Source organism: Pleurodeles waltl, chromosome 6 (genome assembly GCF_031143425.1).
Source record: "Pleurodeles waltl isolate 20211129_DDA chromosome 6, aPleWal1.hap1.20221129, whole genome shotgun sequence".
NCBI classification, from domain to species: domain Eukaryota; kingdom Metazoa; phylum Chordata; class Amphibia; order Caudata; family Salamandridae; genus Pleurodeles; species Pleurodeles waltl.
In genome coordinates, this window is record NC_090445.1 from 1,584,435,897 (window position 1) to 1,584,455,628 (window position 19,732).

A 19,732-nucleotide genomic window follows, 5' to 3' on the forward strand; every position below is an offset into this window, starting at 1 on the left:
CACACACCACCTCACAGATCAGTGCTTCTTCCTCCGCCTTAGCCCAATGTTCCACTTCCATCTAACACCTGGAATGAGTATGCCTGTGTCTTGCTTTCCAGGTCCTGGCTATCAGTTTCATGGCCAGTGCCAGAGTGAGATCTAGCACGCTGTTGCCCGCCTTTTTGGATGCAGGATGGTTAAAACCTCCCAGAAGGCAAAGCTCTGGTGTTACTTCCAACTCCATGCCCAGGATACTACTCAAATGAGAGACTATTTGTCCCCAGGAAGCTAATACTATTAGGCAATCACATACCATATAAAAAAAAGCTTGGCTACAGTGACCTACATCTTGGGCATAATCGTAGGTCACCCCCGAACAAGGCCTCTATTTTCCCAGGGGACAAGTATGTTTGATGCATGAAATGTAACTGTGAATTTAAATCGTGTGTACCACAACACCTTTTGAGTATAAGTCAGTATTCTATGCCATTACTTATCTGCGAGGGCATAATGTAGGTCACCCTCTGGCTTTAAATGTAAAAACAACAGATGATAGATGGAATGCAGAGAAAATCAAACATTCACCCCCAGTCACAGATCTGGGTTTAATCCATCAGTGTTTTTGCTTGCCATGCCATTCCAGTTTGGACCCCATCATATGCAAATCAGTCTTGACCCTGTTCCTCATGGGAACAGTCCAGCCCGAACTGCCAGGTTTCAGGGTATCACCCTTCATCAGCCAGGCTAGCTTGAATCTGGTGGCATAGCAAGCACTGGACCCTCTGGCTTTAGTCTGTTTTCTCTCCACCATCCCACTACGAGCCGTATAAAACCAGGTGATCAGATGGCTACCATCCCCCTTTGACATGCTCTGCTGCAACACCTTGTGGGGAGGTTGGCTGTTGTACACCAGCTTGCCCGAGGTTTGAGAATGTTTGGGTCAGTGCCCTGTAGTTCAGGAACTGTCTTGGGTCCCGCCCATGATCTAGTGGCATAAGGGTACCCCCCACAAATAATCGGCGTGATCAAATTAGCCCCTGACTATTGCGCCAACTAGTATGCCTTGAAAAAAGAATCTTCGTCCCTTTAAGGCAGTCCAACCTAAGGCAACGCTAGTGCATACAGCGGGCACTGCCTAGGAAATTTGGCACATTTTTTCCCACCCCTGAGGCCACTAAAAGCAATGTAGCCATTTTTTGATGCTTCATAGGTGCACAGAGCAGATGCACTATCAAAGTCTCCCTGCTTTGGCTCACCTCCAATCATTCCCATCTCCTCCACATATATACCATTCAAACAGCGTCCTATCCATTGAATATGTCCGCCTGTGCCCCCAGTTGTACGGGTTGTAATCTGGGATACCTAATCCCCCCTCCATTTTCGGGTTCCTGAGTGTGTCCTAGGCCACCCTCTGTCGCCCCAAATCCCAGACCAACTCCCGAACCAGAGCATCCAGCCCCCTGAACTACTAAGTTGGAATTCATACCATCACATTTACAAGAAGATACACAAATCTGGGCAGAATGATCATCTTTGTGAGGTCTACCCTTGACATAATAGACAATGCTGTCAGCTCACTTAGCCATGCTCCAAGAAACTCCTTCAGAGAGAAGCAAAACAGCAGATTTAGGAACATGTATTTTTTTCACATCTCAAAATAAATAAAGGAAGTTTGTCATATTTCATTCCCAAAGAATACGTATGGAAAGATGAAAGGTGGTGGGCAGCTCTAAGCACACTGCGGAGCTTTAAGTTCACAAATGTATGTAAATACATATCATAATGAAGGCCAGTCTGTTTCCAGTCTGTTGCAAACTTTGATAGAGAGATCATTATTTTAGGATGTTTCAGTCCAGTACTCAGTCCCCAGCCAGATTTAGTTCACTCAGATCTATCCACTGCACATATGACTCTAGAATTTTTTATTCTGGGGATTTAGGATGTTGTGCGAAGCCTAGGGTGGTATTTAACTGACATGCACATGGTGCATGAATGATACAAAATTGGTTGTCCTCTTTATTACCACGTAGAGCGGGCCCCTCTTGCAAAAAAGATTCTTTCTGACAGTTGTGCCTTGTTGCTATCATCACATCTAAAGGGTGATCCTGTTAACAAGTACGTGCTTTGATATTTTGACAACCTCCTTTTGAATGAGCCCATTATTGGGCAGAATGTTAGGAGCCAATACTCAATTATTTGAGACCGGTGTTATTTGTTGTACATTGTGTGAGGTCTTCTGGATTGCAGCCAAGTTGATTACATAGGGGGAATAATTAAAGGGGTGTCAGCACTAAAAAAAAAAAGATGCTAAACTAACAGACCTAGGGAAAAAAAACTGATTTTACGACAGCTTCACATGAAATTGTACCTTATGGAGAATCTCATCCTCAGGGAAAGTACTATTCTGCTAGTAGAGTCTTGGTTTACACTCTTGGCAGGGGTCAAACTGGAAATCATATTAGAGTCATCAGAGTTGACATGAAATCAAGATGGGTAATGAATCCCAACAAACTTGAATCTCTCCTCCATCTCTCTGAATTCTACGCTAGGATGGAATTGATTTAGGATGGGGGAAAACTCCCCCCACCTTGTCTCCCTAATCTTAACAGTTTAAAAGGAAAATAGAAAATGAGATTGTTTCAGTTCAGATTAAGGTACTATCTTAAACCCAGGATAATAGTTTTAAGGTTATATTGATAAACCCATTAGCAAATATGTTCAGCTTCTTCCACATCACAGTGACGTAGCACTTTTCTGGTTAAACCGTGCAAGGACCTCACATATTTTGCCTACAGATCAGTAGCATTTGTTATTTTTTAAACATGTATGCCAAAGTACTTAACACATTTGGCAAGCTCCTGCCCTTATTAATTGACTTAGATCAAACAGGACAAAATTTCACAGGAGATATCTACACAATAGATCATAACCAAAGTAAGCCCTTTTTAAATATTGGGCCAGGGTGCTGACCCGTCATTAGTTAAGTCAACTGGTAATAGCTGAAATTTGCTTTGGGGAAATTTAGATGCAGTCCCAAATATATTCTAAAATGTATTACCAGATTTTGGTTTCAGACCATCAACCAGATTAGTGATCAATAATCTAGCAACTGGAATGATATTAAAAAGTGCTTCTAGACTCAGATTCCTACCACCATCTCATACACTTGCTTGACCTAAAGAACCATATTCTCAAACACATCATTATAACTCACGCATAGATGGAGTTCAAACAGGAGAAGAGTTTTATAAGATAGCTCTATTTGTGGGCAGTCATCTCTGTGTTAAGAGTAACATTTAAACCGAATTTCTGAAAATTCTGTTGGCTCACTAAAGCTTTTAGAAAAACGAAGGCTATCAAACAAAGTCCATACAAAATTGTGTTTAGGTGATATTGGAACAGTAATGCTCTTTATCCGTGAAGGTTACTGCACTTGTCATTATTTAATGGATAGCCTCAAGTTGGTACCCCCTTCGTATTTGCATTTTGTCTTTTGGAGCCCATCTGTTCATTTTTTGTTTTCTTTTTACCAAAGTTCTTTGGGAAACATCCGGAAATACTGTGATTTTGCTTCACCTGCAGCTGATGTCCGAACGTTTCTGTGTTTCCATCGTTAGAGCCTGCTTCAAATGAAACAAGCTTTGGCAAATCCAACAGGTCTAGGGCCTAAAAGGTAGAGCTATTGGTTTTGCCAATGTTTTTGGCAATGTATTGTGAACACCTGCATCTCAGCAAATATACAGCAGGGAGTTTTAAAATGGGATTGGTATTCAAGACAACCCATTCCAAGATGGTTGCTGATACACAAGCATACTTCATAATGCAAGCACACATCTGCATGATGACTCATTCATGAGTCCTGACATACTATGGTCGTTTTGTATCTACTATTTATCATTGAGGATGTATGGCTGGGATGGGACTGGATCATGTTCTTAAGAAAGAGGTAGGCCTGACCCTTGTTGGTCCTATCCTCGTTGGCTCGACCCAATTACTGGCAAACTAGCACTGTGACTCATTCATGGGAATAATTCAGCCCCATGATATCTGCTAAGATTCTATGGGTGCACAGTAAGTGCAGTGTGTTTGAGGCATGTGTGTATATAGAGACATATGGTGTGCTTAATCCAGCCATCTAGTGTTGGTCATGGATGTGTACAAGTTGTTTTAAGAAAGTCTTTCAAGTAACAAGGTATTGTGAATCCTCCTCATGTTGGTAATGCGCTGGTCGTCGACTCATTGTTAGATTGTTTTCTTCTGTAGTCGACTACTGACGTGCTCATGTGCTCCGGTTCGACACCGTTGTGGTACACTCTTCTCGGTTTACACATTTCCTACCTCGGTCTGCATTGCTATTGATCGTGTTCTTATTTCCCTTCCGTTTATTTCTACGACTCTTGAATCAACCAGGTGGTCTTCGATTGACCTTGGGCTCAGGGGGCCTTCGTCCTTCAGGGTCTTCTTCGATTCTTAGGCGTGTCTCCCCCACCATTTTCACACAGTGATGGAACGGACAACTTGCCCCTACTGTCCTTGGTGTTAGGCAAAATACCCTCAGACCGATCTCCATCAGGTCTGCAATCTGTGTCTCTCCGCTCAGCACAACAAGGTTGATTGCAACACTGCCTCTCTTTCTGCTCGAAGAAAACTCTGTGACCATCAGGCTCGACATCTTGAAATGTCACAGAGGAGCGGAGATGACATACTGGACCATTTCGTCCCAAGTACATCCGGCGGGATAACCATGTACAAGTGTCAGACAAAGGGACCGTCTCTGCCGAAGACAGCTCTGGCTCCAACCTGGAATTCGAGGATCTTCCACCAGCACATCCAGCCGTGAGTACTGTATCCCCCACCTTGCCACTGACTCCTTCACAAAGGGGCGAACGGTTACTCTGGTAGACTAGAGGCAAACTCCGGGGCCACCACTACCTTCAGGTCATGTTTGACACAGACCAACAGCTTTGGATGGAACGCTCAGCGCCAGCTTGGGGTGGAAGAAATGGACTGCTTAAGCACCAACTACTACCACCTCGGAGTCATGCCTACTTTCGGAGAGAACTTTCAGCATAGAAACAGAAAACGGCATTGGAGAAGAAACTATCGTCGTGAGAGCAGAGACCATTGGCACACAGCAGCAAGCTCAATCATGGTTCACTTACTATCTAACCAATTCGTCCTAAACTACAAGAAGAGATTGACAAGCACCAGAAACACCTGATGTTTCATCCACATCCAAGCCGGATAATCACCCTCCTTTCTGCATCTGCTGCTCAACCATCTACTCAGCAACTATCCTTTGAAGAAGCTTAGGACATCCCCTCTCCGCCAAAGCAGAAAGCTACAAGCCCTTTTAATTTCACTATTCCTTCAACCCTAGCTGCTTTTCAGCACTCGCCCCCACCTCCCCCTTCCCCAGATGACCCTAAACTATACACACCTCAAGGGTCACCTCATTTAGACGTAGGGGGACACATGTATGGGGATACGTTTGACATCCCACTGTAGGATGATCCCTGCGATACCTACCATAGTTATCCACCACTGGATCCAGATCCTAAACTATATCCTGAAGATACTCTCCACTCCCGGTGATACAACTTCCTGCCATGACCTTATTGGTAAGGATGCCACCTTCCATAAAGTGAATGTAAATACTGAACCATTAGAGGATGATTTCCTTTTGGATACCCTTTCCTCCACTCAGTACCTCCCCATGCTGAAAGTCATGCTCCGTCACATCCCAGACATCTTCCATTACCCAGTTAGAACAAAATCATTCGACCAAGGGTGAATAAGAAATATAAAGCTTTCCAAACTGACCAACTCTACATCTAGAACCAGCTTCCACCTGGCTCTTTAGTAGTAGCTACTGCACGGAAAAGGGTCAACTGTCAGAGCACGGGTGATGCTTCTCTACCAGTTAAAAAGAGAATAAATGCTGCTTGCAAAAGGGTAGCTCATTGGTGGATTGCCAATTCCAGTAGGCTGCTTTCTCGCTATGACTGAGCCCATTGGAACAAATGTCTCCCAGATGACCACAAGAGAGTCTAGGAGAAAGTCTCTGAAGGGAAGCAGATCTCAGACACTAGATGCTGCAGATACTGCTGGTAGGGGTTTAACTCCAGTGTCCTTCTACATAGGTATGCATGGCTCTGTGCCTCCAGTTTCAAACTGGAATCCCAGTAAAACCTACTCAATCTGCCTTTTGACAGGGGACATCTTTTTGGCCTGCACTAACAAAAACTCTCCCCACTACAACAAAAGTACTCAGGGAAGAGTTCCAAGTAATCCCCCATAAAGGAGCCATAGAACCCATCCCTCACCATCAACAGGGTACTGAGGTTTACTTGCTACTTCCTCATTCACAAAAAAAGTACGGGTCCTTCAGAACACTTTCACAGGATGTCATCCCGCTACTACAAGATGACTTGATGGCTGCACTCAACCTACAGGATGCCTCTTTCCATATTCCATTTCATAAGGCACATCATTGGTACCTCAGTTTTGTAGAAGGTGGACAACATTACCAGCTCAAAGTGCTCCCCTTCCAAGTCATTACTGCACCCAGGGTATTCACCTTTGCCTTGATTGGTGGCCGCTCCCCTATGCAGACAGGGCATCCACATCTTTCAGTATCTGGACGGTTGGCTCATCAGGAGTGCCACCCGTCCAAAATGTCACTAACACAATCAGGTCGCCATCAGCCTACTTCACAAACTAGCCTTAACCATCAATGCTTTAAAATCCCATCTCCAACCACTTCAGAGTCAAACTTTATTAGAGGCAATTCTCAGTTCAGAGACAGGCATAGTCTACCCAGATGCTGCCAGGATACGGTCCTTTCAGACACTCATTCCTCTATTTAAACCTAATCAACAGGTTACACCCTGGGCAGTTATGAATCTCCTCGGTATGAACATGCGTCCATTACAGGAGTGTTCATCACTCCAGAAGTCTCAAGTGGAGGGTCAATTGGAAGATCTATGTTCATCACTCCAGAAGTCTCAAGTGGAGGGTCAATTGGAAGATCTAGTGTTGGTCGACCATCTAACTTGACATTTTCTGCAGTGGTGGAACACCAACAACTTGTTAATGGGACAGCCATTCCTAGACCCAGTTCCACAGAGGACCATAGCAACAGACTCCTCCCTTATGGGATGCAGAGTTTGACTGTCCAAGGTCACTGGAATCCCAGTCAATGAGCTCTCCACATAATTCACTTAGAGCTGTTAGCTGTTCACCTTGTTATATGTTATAAGCATTTGTAGAGCACACTAACCCCAAGGGCATCAAAGCGCTAGCAGGGACTCAGCAGGACAAACAAACACTCATTCAGAGCTATGCTGAGTGAAGAGCCATGTTTTCATTTGTTTTTTAAAGATTGAAAAGGTTTCTGTGTCCACTTTGTCGGATGGCAGGGTGTCATTTGAAAGCTTTCCTTCCTCACCTAACTGGCAAGGTGTAGTCCTCATCAAGTTAAACAATGACATTGATGTATTACATTCAGAAACAAGGGTGCACAGGAGCCCCTCAGCTCTTTCACCCAGCGCAGAACCTTTGGAAATGGGCCATCTCTTAGCAGAATACTTGCCGGGAGTGGACAGTGACTTTGCTGACCCCCTGAGCAGGATGCAGCAACAAGTCCACAGGTGTGAACTCCACCTGCAAGTCCTCCACCACTACTTCCAGCATTTGGGACTACCAGAGTTAGACCTCTTTGCCACAGCAGGAACCGCCAAGTGCCCGAACTTCGCCTCCAGGATTCCACACCCACAGTCTAAGAGGCAATTAACTATGGATGGGCTGGACCAGGGTATTTGCTTATGCTTTTCCTCCTCTCCCCCTTCCATTTGTGGTTCGGAAACTTTGACAGACATCTTTCACCCTCATCCTGGTGGCTCCCACATGGGCATGACATCCATGGTGCACCACCCTCTTTGAACTTTCAGTGGTCCCACACAAGACACTCCCCAAAAGGCAGGCCGTTCTCACGCAGAACCATGGAGAAATCAGTCACCTGCATCCCAGCCTCTGACCCTTGCAATCTGGCTCCTGAAGTCCTAGAATTTGGATATGTTAATCTCCCACCAACATGCATGGACATTCTTAAGTACAAGACATTGTCTGCTATCTCTTTCACTTACAAACTTCTGCTTTAGCCTTCACATCCATAAGATTAAACCTAGTGGCTGTAGCTGCCTATCTTTAGAACAAGCAACACAATTCCCTATTCTGAATTCCTGTCATTAAAGCCTTCGTGGAAGGTCTTAAGAGTAATTCCTCCTTGGGTCCCACCTGCCCCGAAATGGAATCTTAACATTTTATTGACAAGACTAATGGGCCTTCTATTTGAAGCCTCCACTCCTGCCACCTCCTGTTTATATCCTGGAAGATAACATTTCTGGTCATCACCACTTGGCTTAGATGTGTCAGTGAGCTTCATGCACTGTCCTTAGAGGAACCTTTCTTCCAAATAAACCGTGATAGGGTTGTACTCTGCACCAACCCTAGGTTTCTCCTAATGGTTGTTTCACACTTTCCCCTCAATCAATCTTTGTAGCTTCCTGTATTTTTCCCTCAACCTGATTCGGTTGCGGAACAGGCTTTTACCGTACATTAGATGTTAAATGAGCCCTCATATGTTTTATTGACAGAACTAAATCTTTCAGAAAAACACAACTTTTTTTGTTGCTTTCTCAAAGCCTCATGCAGGGAACACCCTTTCTAAATCAAACATTGCTAGATGGATTATTAAATGCATTAGGACATGCTATGCTAACGCTAAGAGGACCTCATCTATCTCTCCTAGTGGGCATTCCACTAGAAGAAAAAGGAGCCTCTATGGCCTTTTTGGGGATTATTCCTATTACGGATATTTGGGAAGCAGCTATGTGGTCCACGCATCACACTTTTACAAAACATTATTGTGTGGATGTACTAGCTGGCCAACAAGCCAATGTTGGTCAGGTAGCTCTACGTACACATTTTGAATCCACTGCAACTCCCACAGGCTAGCCACTACTATTTTGGAGGGACTTCCTTACAGTCTACCCACAGCATGTGTATCTCCAGCCACACATGCCTCAGACAGAAAATGTTGTTTACTCAATAAGCATCTGTATGTGGCATGTAATGCTGTTGATTCACATGTGCCTACCCGCCTTCCCGGACGCTCGTGTTAGTTGCAGTCAGTTTAATATTTCTTACTTTTATCTTTGCATGAACATCTCTCTATACTATGCTTCACTTCACATTTCATCCTCACCCACCATGCAGGAAAACGGCCTAACAATGGAGTCAATGACCATGTGCATTACCAGCAAGAGGAGTAATCGCAGCACCTCATGACTCAAAAGACTTTCTTAGAAAAAAAACAACTTGCACACATCCAAGCCCAACACTAGATGACAGGATTGTGCACAGTTTGTGAATCTACAGTACTACATGCCACGAACAGATGCTTACAGGGTAAGTATAATTTTCCTTCTTCAGGGATGTACACAAATTTTAAAAAGAGTCCCTGAGGTACCAATCAAGGAGCAGATAGGTATGCTGTCAATTTTGCATCAGCGCTTTTGCACATATTTTTTTTTATCCTTTCACAAGTCATACTTCAACGTAGGGTGAGAAGTGTGACCTTGACCTTTACCAACATAATTAGCATGTTGTGCTGTGAAAAGCTTTTTGCAGTAGAAATCTCTTGCACCAAAAATATAGCAGGGACATTCTTCTGCTGAAATTGTGTTCTTTGCTGGTTTTGCACTATTCACAAACTTCACTGCTTAAGGGAGACATACACTGCATTATCAATTATATGTTATCAAGGCATGTCTGATTGTAGACAATTCAGTGCCTTCATAGTATTCTTTTGTTGGTGACAGTTGGAATTCACTCATCTCTGCTTTACGGACATTGCCCCCTATATTACATTTGTTACTTACCCACTTAATTATGTCTACCTTCCTTATTACTGCTTCCAAATTAATCTGCATTTTCTGTTCTCTTTTTGAAGAGCTCCAGGAGGTGTCCGAGCATGCTCAGTCCAAATTCAAAGCAGAGAAGCAGAGTCGCAGAGAACTAGATGTTAAGGTCACCACGTTGGAGGAAGAGGTGTTGGACCTACGAGTAGAGAAGGCAAATCTGGAAAAGGTGATTGAGGCCAAAGCAGGGGAGGAAATGTACTGTATGTAAGAGTTTCACTTCACGTCTCTCACTTCTACAATGTTCTTTTCTGTAGCAGTCAACATGCAGGGTATGATGAGTTATCCGAAATAGAAAGCAGCTATTATCTTGACAAATATCTTTTGCAAACACTTTGAAAGACCATGATATTAGTATTTTTAATTCTGCCCAAGGGCAATGTCTAAAGGCTAAAATATGCTGCTATTAAGCCTATCTTGAAGGAACTGCATACCCATTATAGGTCTCGTCCTTCCTAGCCAGTCTGTGGCCTTTAGATGCAAGTTATTAGGTACGTTTGTTTTTACTTGAACGTCTGCAGCTGCATCTTGAATTTTTGCCTGTCCTCCATCTAGAATATTGCCTGGAACCACACTTTTGAATGTACAGGAACTGCTCTCATCAAGACTGAATTAAAATATGTGCTGTACCACTGAACCTGTTGGGCATCTTTACTACCATCTTCTCGACCTGCTTGCTGAATAATAATATTAGCAAAAAGATACTTGACTGGTTCTTGACATTTTATGAAAGCAGGGACCTCAAAATCACACTATGCACTGTTAACTCTCAACAGTGTACCAACACAAACAAATTACTTCTAGAATTGGCCCTTTTAAGAGCCTTTTCATGCATTTGTGTCACACATCTATAATGCAGTTCCTCAGCAAAGCGTCCGAAACTGCGACCCTTCTGCTGTACCTGAGGCATCTCACAGTCCCTTTGCTCAGCAAGCATCTTTGATGGGCATCATTCATGTCCACACTTGTAGAACAAAACCATGATGTACTGTTCCGCTCTGAACTGAGCTTCATTTTTCTAGTTCACTATGCAGGACCTCTTCTAACATACAGGTGTATTGGTGCAGTGAAGTTTATCTCAGTGCACCGATGTGATCCCCTCTGCTCAAGTTTGGCTACAAAATGACTGCTCAGCAGCTGCCTGTTAAACATGTATATGTTAATATATGTTCGATGGCATCTGTCGCTGTAGATACGCATGTTTTGCAATAGCTCGCCATCTGGTGTTGGGCCGGAGTGTTACAAGTTGTTTTTCTTCGAAGAAGTCTTTCGAGTCACGGGACCGAGTGACTCCTCCTTTTGTCTCCATTGCGCATGGGCGTCGACTCCATCTTCGATTGTTTTTTTTCCGCCATCGGGTTCGGACGTGTTCCTGTCGCTCCGAGTTTCGGAACGGAAAAATAGCTAAATTTCTGAAGATTTTCGTCGGTATTGTTGCGTTCGGGTTCGGCGTAGTTAGATTCAACACCGCGTCGAAGGATCGAAGAGCTCCGGTGCCCTTCGGGGTAGTTTTTTCGATCCCCGTCGGGGCCTGGTCGGCCCGACCACGTGCTGAAGAACGCCGATGGAACGGACCCCGTTCCGTTTCTGCCCCAAATGCCACAATAAATACCCCTACACAGACCAACACTTGGTCTGCAACCTGTGCCTGTCACCTGAGCACAGCGAAGACACCTGCGAGGCCTGTCGTGCGTTCCGGTCCCGAAAGACACTCCGAGACCGTCGAGCCAGAAGACTTCAGATGGCGTCCGCACCGACAGCTCACCGGGAGTTCGAGGAACAAGAAGAGGAAGGTACCTTCTCGATCCAAGACTCGGACTCCGAAGGATTCGACGATACACAAACCGTGAGTAAGACGTCGAAATCCACTCAGAGGAACATTTACAAGGCCCAGGGGACGCCACTCCACCAGGCCATGGCTCGACCCATAAATTCGGTGACCGACCGTCGGCACCGAAAAAGGCCCAAACAGTGCCGAGATCGTCCGACTCCGGTCGAGACACCGGCACACAGCCTTCTCGGGACCGAGAAAGTGCTGGAGACAAGCGTCGACATCGAGATGCCGGTGTTGACACGGCTCGACGCCGAGACAGCGGGCCCGACGAAGATCGGCGCCGAGAGATTTCGGCCCCGAAAAAGAAAAAAGTCACCTCGGAGCCGAAAAAGGACGCTGACAGGGTTTCGGTACCGAAACAAACTGCAACCGACCCAGCTTCAGGCTCTTATACAGAAGAGCACTCGCTAACCTCACAAATGCAAAAGCATAGGTTTGAGGAAGAGCTACAATCAACGGATGTGGACCATACGCAAAAGCGTATTTTCATACAGCAGGGCACAGGAAAGATAAGCACCCTTCCCCCTATTAGAAGAAAGAGAAGGTTGGAGTTCCAGACTGAACAGACACCACAACCAAAAGTGGTGAAAAGAGTTACTCCACCACCCTCTCCACCGCCCGTGATTAACGTCTCACAAGCACAAACTCCATCACACTCCCCAGCTCACACCACCATGAGCCAGGGTGACCAAGATCAAGACGCATGGGACCTATACGACGCCCCAGTGTCAGATAACAGTCCGGAGGCATACCCTACGAAGCCATCTCCACCAGAGGACAGCACTGCGTACTCTCAAGTGGTGGCCAGAGCAGCACAATTTCACAACGTAAGCCTCCACTCAGAACAGGTCGAGGATGATTTTTTATTCAACACACTCTCCTCCACCCACAGCTCATACCAAAGCCTGCCTATGCTCCCTGGTATGCTCCGGCACGCAAAAGAAATCTTTAAGGAGCCGGTCAAAAGTAGGGCAATCACACCAAGGGTGGAAAAAAAGTATAAAGCGCCTCCTACAGACCCGGTTTTCATCACTACACAGCTGCCACCAGACTCTGTCGTTGTAGGAGCAGCTAGAAAAAGAGCCAACTCCCACACATCTGGAGATGCACCACCCCCAGATAAAGAAAGCCGCAAGTTCGATGCAGCTGGTAAGAGTCGCAGCACAAGCTGCAAACCAGTGGCGCATCGCGAACTCCCAGGCACTACTTGCGCGCTATGACAGAGCCCATTGGGATGAGATGCAACATCTCATTGAACATCTGCCCAAGGATCTACAAAATAGGGCAAAACAGGTGGTTGAGGAGGGACAGACCATTTCCAACAACCAGATCCGCTCCTCCATGGACGCTGCAGATACAGCTGCACGGACAATTAATACATCTGTAACTATCAGAAGGCATGCATGGCTCCGAACGTCTGGATTTAAACCAGAGATTCAGCAAGCAGTTCTCAATATGCCTTTTAACGAAAAGGAACTGTTCGGCCCAGAAGTGGACACAGCGATTGAGAAACTCAAAAAAGACACGGACACTGCCAAAGCCATGGGCGCACTCTACTCCCCGCAGAGCAGAGGAAATTACAGCACATTTCGTAAAACACCCTTTAGAGGGGGGTTTCGGGGTCAGAGCACACAAGCCAGCACCTCACAGGCAACACCGTCCAGTTACCAGGGACAGTATAGAGGAGGTTTTCGGGGACAATATAGAGGAGGGCAATTCCCTAGAAATAGAGGAAGATTTCAAAGCCCCAAAACCCCTACTACTAAACAGTGACTCACATGTCACTCACCCCCTCCACACAACACCAGTGGGGGGAAGAATAAGTCAGTACTACAAAGCATGGGAGGAAATCACTACAGACACTTGGGTTCTAGCAATTATCCGACATGGTTATTGCATAGAATTTCTACAATTCCCTCCAAACATACCACCAAAAGCACAGAATTTGACAAAACATCATTCCAATCTCCTGGAGATAGAAGTGCAGGCACTATTGCAAAAGAATGCAATCGAACTAGTGCCAAACACACAAATAAACACAGGAGTCTACTCACTGTACTTTCTGATACCAAAGAAAGACAAAACACTGAGACCAATCCTAGACCTCAGAGTAGTGAACACTTTCATCAAATCAGACCACTTTCACATGGTCACACTACAGGAAGTATTACCATTGCTAAAACTGCACGACTACATGGCAACTTTAGACCTCAAGGATGCTTATTTCCATATACCAATACACCCATCGCACAGGAAATACCTAAGGTTTGTATTCAAAGGAATACATTACCAATTCAAGGTACTGCCTTTCGGATTAACAACCGCACCAAGAGTCTTTACCAAATGTCTAGCGGTAGTCGCTGCACACATAAGAAGGCAGCAAATACATGTGTTCCCATATTTGGACGACTGTCTAATCAAGGCCCATTCGTTCATAGAGTGCTCAAATCACACACATCATATCATACAGACCCTCTTCAAACTAGGGTTCACCGTCAACTTCACAAAATCCAACATTCTGCCGCGCAAGGTACAACAATACCTAGGAGCCATAATAGACACATCAAAAGGAGTAGCCACTCCAAGTCCCCAAAGAATTCAAAATTTCAACACCATCATACAACGCATGTATCCAACACAAAGGATACAAGCAAAGATGGTATTACAACTCCTAGGCATGATGTCTTCATGCATAGCCATTGTCCCAAACGCAAGACTGCACATGAGGCCCTTACAACAGTGCCTAGCATCACAGTGGTCTCAAGCACAGGGTCACCTTCTAGATCTGGTGTTAATAGACCGCCAAACTTACCTCTCGCTTCTGTGGTGGAACAACATAAATTTAAACAAGGGGCGGCCTTTCCAAGACCCAGTGCCACAATACGTAATAACAACAGATGCTTCCATGACAGGGTGGGGAGCACACCTCGATCAACACAGCATACAAGGACAATGGGACGTACATCAAACAAAACTGCATATAAATCACCTAGAACTTCTAGCAGTTTTTCAAGCACTAAAAGCTTTCCAACCAATAATAGTTCACAAATACATTCTCGTCAAAACAGACAACATGACAACAATGTATTACCTAAACAAGCAAGGGGGGACGCACTCCACGCAGTTAAGCCTGCTAGCACAAAAGATTTGGCGTTGGGCAATTCACAACCAAATTCGCCTAATAGCACAATTTATTCCAGGGATCCAAAATCAACTCGCAGACAATCTCTCTCGAGATCACCAACAGGTCCACGAATGGGAAATTCACCCCCAAATTCTGAACAATTATTTCAAACTCTGGGGAACACCTCAGATAGACTTGTTTGCGACAAAGGAGAACGCAAAATGCCAAAACTTCGCATCCAGATACCCACACAAACAGTCCCAAGGCAATGCCCTATGGATGAACTGGTCAGGGATATTTGCTTACGCTTTTCCTCCTCTCCCTCTCCTTCCTTACCTGGTAAACAAACTCAGTCAAAACAAACTCAAACTCATATTAATAGCACCAACTTGGGCAAGGCAACCCTGGTACACAACGCTGCTAGACCTATCAATAGTACCCTGCATCAAATTGCCCAACAGGCCAGATCTGTTGACACAACACAACCAAAAGATCAGACACCCAGATCCAGCATCGCTGAATCTAGCAATCTGGCTCCTGAAATCCTAGAATTCGGGCACTTACAACTTACCCAAGAATGTATGGAAGTCATAAAGCAAGCCAGAAGGCCATCCACCAGGCACTGCTATGCAAGTAAATGGAAGAGGTTTGTCTGCTACTGCCATATTAATCAAATACAACCATTACACACAACTCCAGAACATGTAGTGGGTTACTTGCTTCACTTAAAAAATCTAACCTGGCTTTCTCTTCCATTAAAATACACCTGGCAGCAATATCTGCATATCTGCAGACTACCTATTCAACTTCCCTATATAAAATACCAGTCATTAAAGCATTCATGGAGGGCCTTAGGAGAATTATACCACCAAGAACACCACCTGTTCCTTCATGGAACCTAAATGTTGTCCTAACTAGACTTATGGGTCCACCTTTCGAACCCATGCACTCCTGCGAAATACAGTTCCTAACCTGGAAGGTGGCATTTCTCATCGCCATTACTTCCCTAAGAAGAGTAAGCGAGATTCAGGCGTTTACAATACAAGAACCTTTTATACAACTACACAAAAATAAGGTCGTCCTAAGGACCAATCCTAAATTTTTGCCAAAGGTTATTTCACTGTTCCATCTAAACCAAACAGTGGAACTTCCAGTGTTCTTTCCGCAGCCAGATACCGTAGCCGAAAGGGCACTACATACATTAGATGTCAAAAGAGCATTGATGTATTATATTGACAGAACAAAGAACATCAGAAGGACTAAACAACTATTTATTGCATTTCAAAAACCTCATGCAGGAAACCCAATTTCAAAACAAGGTATAGCCAGATGGATAGTTAAATGCATCCAAATCTGCTACCTTAAAGCTAAACGACAGCTGCCCATTACACCAAGGGCACACTCAACCAGAAAGAAAGGTGCTACCATGGCTTTTCTTGGAAACATCCCAATGCAAGAAATATGTAAGGCAGCCACATGGTCTACGCCTCACACATTCACCAAGCACTACTGTGTAGACGTGTTATCCGCACAACAAGCCACAGTAGGTCAAGCCGTATTAAGAACATTATTTCAAACTACTTCCACTCCTACAGGCTGATCCACCGCTTTTGGGGAGATAACTGCTTACTAGTCTATGCAAAACATGCGTATCTACAGCGACAGATGCCATCGAACTGAAAATGTCACTTACCCAGTGTACATCTGTTCGTGGCATCAGTCGCAGTAGATTTGCATGTGCCCACCCGCCTCCCCGGGAGCCTGTAGCAGTTTGGAAGTTACCTTCAACTATGTGTATATGTATCATCTCAACCTTAAGTAGGTACATACTTAGTCACTCCATTGCATGGGCACTATTACTACAATTCAACTCCTACCTCACCCTCTGCGGGGAAAAACAATCGAAGATGGAGTCGACGCCCATGCGCAATGGAGACAAAAGGAGGAGTCACTCGGTCCCGTGACTCGAAAGACTTCTTCGAAGAAAAACAACTTGTAACACTCCGGCCCAACACCAGATGGCGAGCTATTGCAAAACATGCGAATCTACTGCGACTGATGCCACGAACAGATGTACACTGGGTAAGTGACATTTTCATTACTTTCATATGTATATAAAAGCATACATGTATCTTAAATTAGCCATTGCCATGCTGTTTCCAGAAGTCTTTCAACATCTCTGAGTACTATGCGCCACCCTTTCTAATCCTCTCCACAGGTACTCTCAGCTAAAACCACCCACAAGCGCTAAATGATCCATGGCTGTGGCCTACTGAAGTTTGACTCTACTTCCATCTTTCAAAGTCTGACTAACGTCCTGACAGAAGTCCTAAAGCCTGGGCAGACTTCCCCAGAACCACCTCTTTCTTTTAATCACGCCGTGACAGACTAAACTGCAGTGGGTCAAACCTGGCTGTTAACTAGTTAACAGATGGGTTGCCAAGCAACCCAGGCCTCCTGGCAACACACTCTTCTTTCTGCAACATCCTGCATCTGATAAAGACATCTAGCTGCAGATTCCTTACTTTAGAATCCTCCTCAAAAAAGTTTTTTTCCCATTGCACAACTACGTGTCGGAAGAGGGTGTCAGGCAAATCCGTTTCAATGCCGTGCACTGGATGTGACATCATTGGAGTCCTTAAAAGCCCCTCTCCAACATCAGTTCCTTCTTTTCCGTGCGTGCAGTGCAAATCCGTTAACGGTTATTCAGGCTGTTTTCTGCATACTTCGACGTTTTTTTCGTTGGAACAGTGTGCTTTATCCTGTCCATGTCTTCAGGGTTCAAACCCTTTTGGTCCTGTGGACAACAAATGTCGGCTACGGACCCCCACTTGATTTGTATGTAGTGCCTGGGCGAGCACCATGACGCCAAAGAGTGCGACTCCTGTCATTAACTTTGTCCAAAAGCTCTGCGGTAGCATCATATGAAGGTTCTGGCGGCACGAATGTCAGAGCCGTCCTGTAGGTCTTGTCGACAAAGTTCTCCTTCTCATACTGACATCCGTTCACAGGCCCGTTCAAGGAGTCATTCTTGTGGTTGCCATTCTCCATTGACATCAAAAAGTAAGTCTTGACGCAAGCGGTTGAAGTCACAGAAGTTGCCGACTTTACCGCATATGGCGTCCCACCTTTCCTCAGCTGAGGAGTCGAGGTTAGAGTCTACCCAGCGTCTACCCCCCTTTCCACATGCCTGGCGACTCTAAACCAGATGCATTAGTATTAAGTTTTACTTCACACTATCTTTGGTGAATCACCTTCCTCAGGAGCGCCTGTGGGTCCCAAAACAGTGCAAAGTGCCTTGACTCTGTCGACGCCGGTGGGTTCGCCCTTGGCTTCAGTTAGGCCTTTGGCGTCACTTGAAGAAGCCATTCTGGTGCTGGTGAACAGCCTTTCGGGGTTTCCACTTTCAGCACTGGTATCTGATCAGCTGACTCCACTGACGGTGCCGATGGAAGTTGAATCGCTCTCTCCGTCTGAAGCCTAATTTGACGTTGAGGAATCTCCTTATCGACCTCAGGCGACATCTGGTACTGTGCCAGTTATGCCGTTTGTGCATGATCTTACGCCACATTCTGGAGAGTCACCTCATGTTTATTCTTCTGAAGATCATGGTGGAGAGGCAGTAGAAGACTTGGCACCACCAGGTTGCCACCAGTCAACAGCCTGTCAGTGCCAGCGGTCTTAATCCACCAAGCGCTGCCCTCCGGATTATGATTCCCCTTTCCGCCAAGCTGTCGGACCGCCATGTAAAGGCTGGCAGAAAGGAGGAGTTGAGGACCCGATGGGTGCCCATGCACTGCCCATGCACTTGGCAATGGCAGTGCAGGGGCCCCCTGGACAGCCCTATTGCACTTTTCATTGCCCGAATTACGGCTAGATCCTGTCTCTGCCAGATAATGTGTTACTGAAGGTAAGTAACTTGTTCATCTGAAAACTTGGTGGTTCAGGCGTCGACAAGTAGACTCAACCCTAACTCATTCCAATGCAAACATATGAATGCATTTCAAAAGAGAATGTTCTCCTCATCCAGCCTCACCCTCTACTCAGTAAATGCTTGTTGCCTATGGGAAGCTATTTGCATGTGTTGGGTAAATGGGGAAAATTCAGTGCAACAACACTTTTATGGTAGTTGTGCACTTAACAATTCTCACTTAATTCATTCATTCAGGATGCAATATGTGCATCATACAAGAATCAACTGATAAAGATCCCTCCCTTTCCTCACGTAAATGTGCAAAAGAAAATGAGGCCTTCAAGAACATAATTGAAACAGTTTTTAACTATTTTAAGTACTTTTCCAAAATAAGATTGAATTCTCAGTACTTCAAAAATACTTCCAACACAGAAACGTAAAATATCCAACATTTTCACAAGGTGTGATAACACTGTCCTGGTGGCACCAGTTAAATAAGTAAGGATGCTGTGTACCATCGTGAAAATTATGGGCAGATGTACTAAGAATGATTTGGGTATAAGTATTTGCAAATTGTGCACCAGCTTTTACTGAATCAATCCTGTTTTTGCAAACTGACTTCTGTACTAATACAGTGGTTCTCAACCTTTAGACTTCTGTGGACCCCCACTTTATCATTACTGGAACTTTGGGACCCCCACTGAATCATTATTGGAAACCGGGGACCCTCCACTGAGTCTTTTTTGAAAGCTGGGGACCTAATCCGTTAATATTATTTAATTTTCTAAGCAGTCGCGGACCCCCTGAGAAGGCTTTGCGGACCCCAACGGGTCCCCCGGCCACAGGTTGGGAACCACTGTACTAATAGGTCGTTCTCACCAAAACCCAATTGGGAG

At 45.1% G+C, this 19,732-nt stretch overlaps 1 protein-coding gene across 2 annotated transcripts in view; it reads left to right on the forward strand.

Annotated features, from left to right (window-relative positions):
• Positions 1-19,732, forward strand: part of FKBP15 (FKBP prolyl isomerase family member 15) — a 353,417-nt gene that overhangs the window by 224,563 nt on the left and 109,122 nt on the right. For both annotated transcript variants that reach the window (XM_069241370.1, XM_069241371.1), the window contains exon 21: positions 9,998-10,134. In XM_069241370.1, the coding sequence (XP_069097471.1) occupies positions 9,998-10,134 (137 nt within the window). The remainder of the gene's footprint in view (positions 1-9,997; positions 10,135-19,732) is intronic.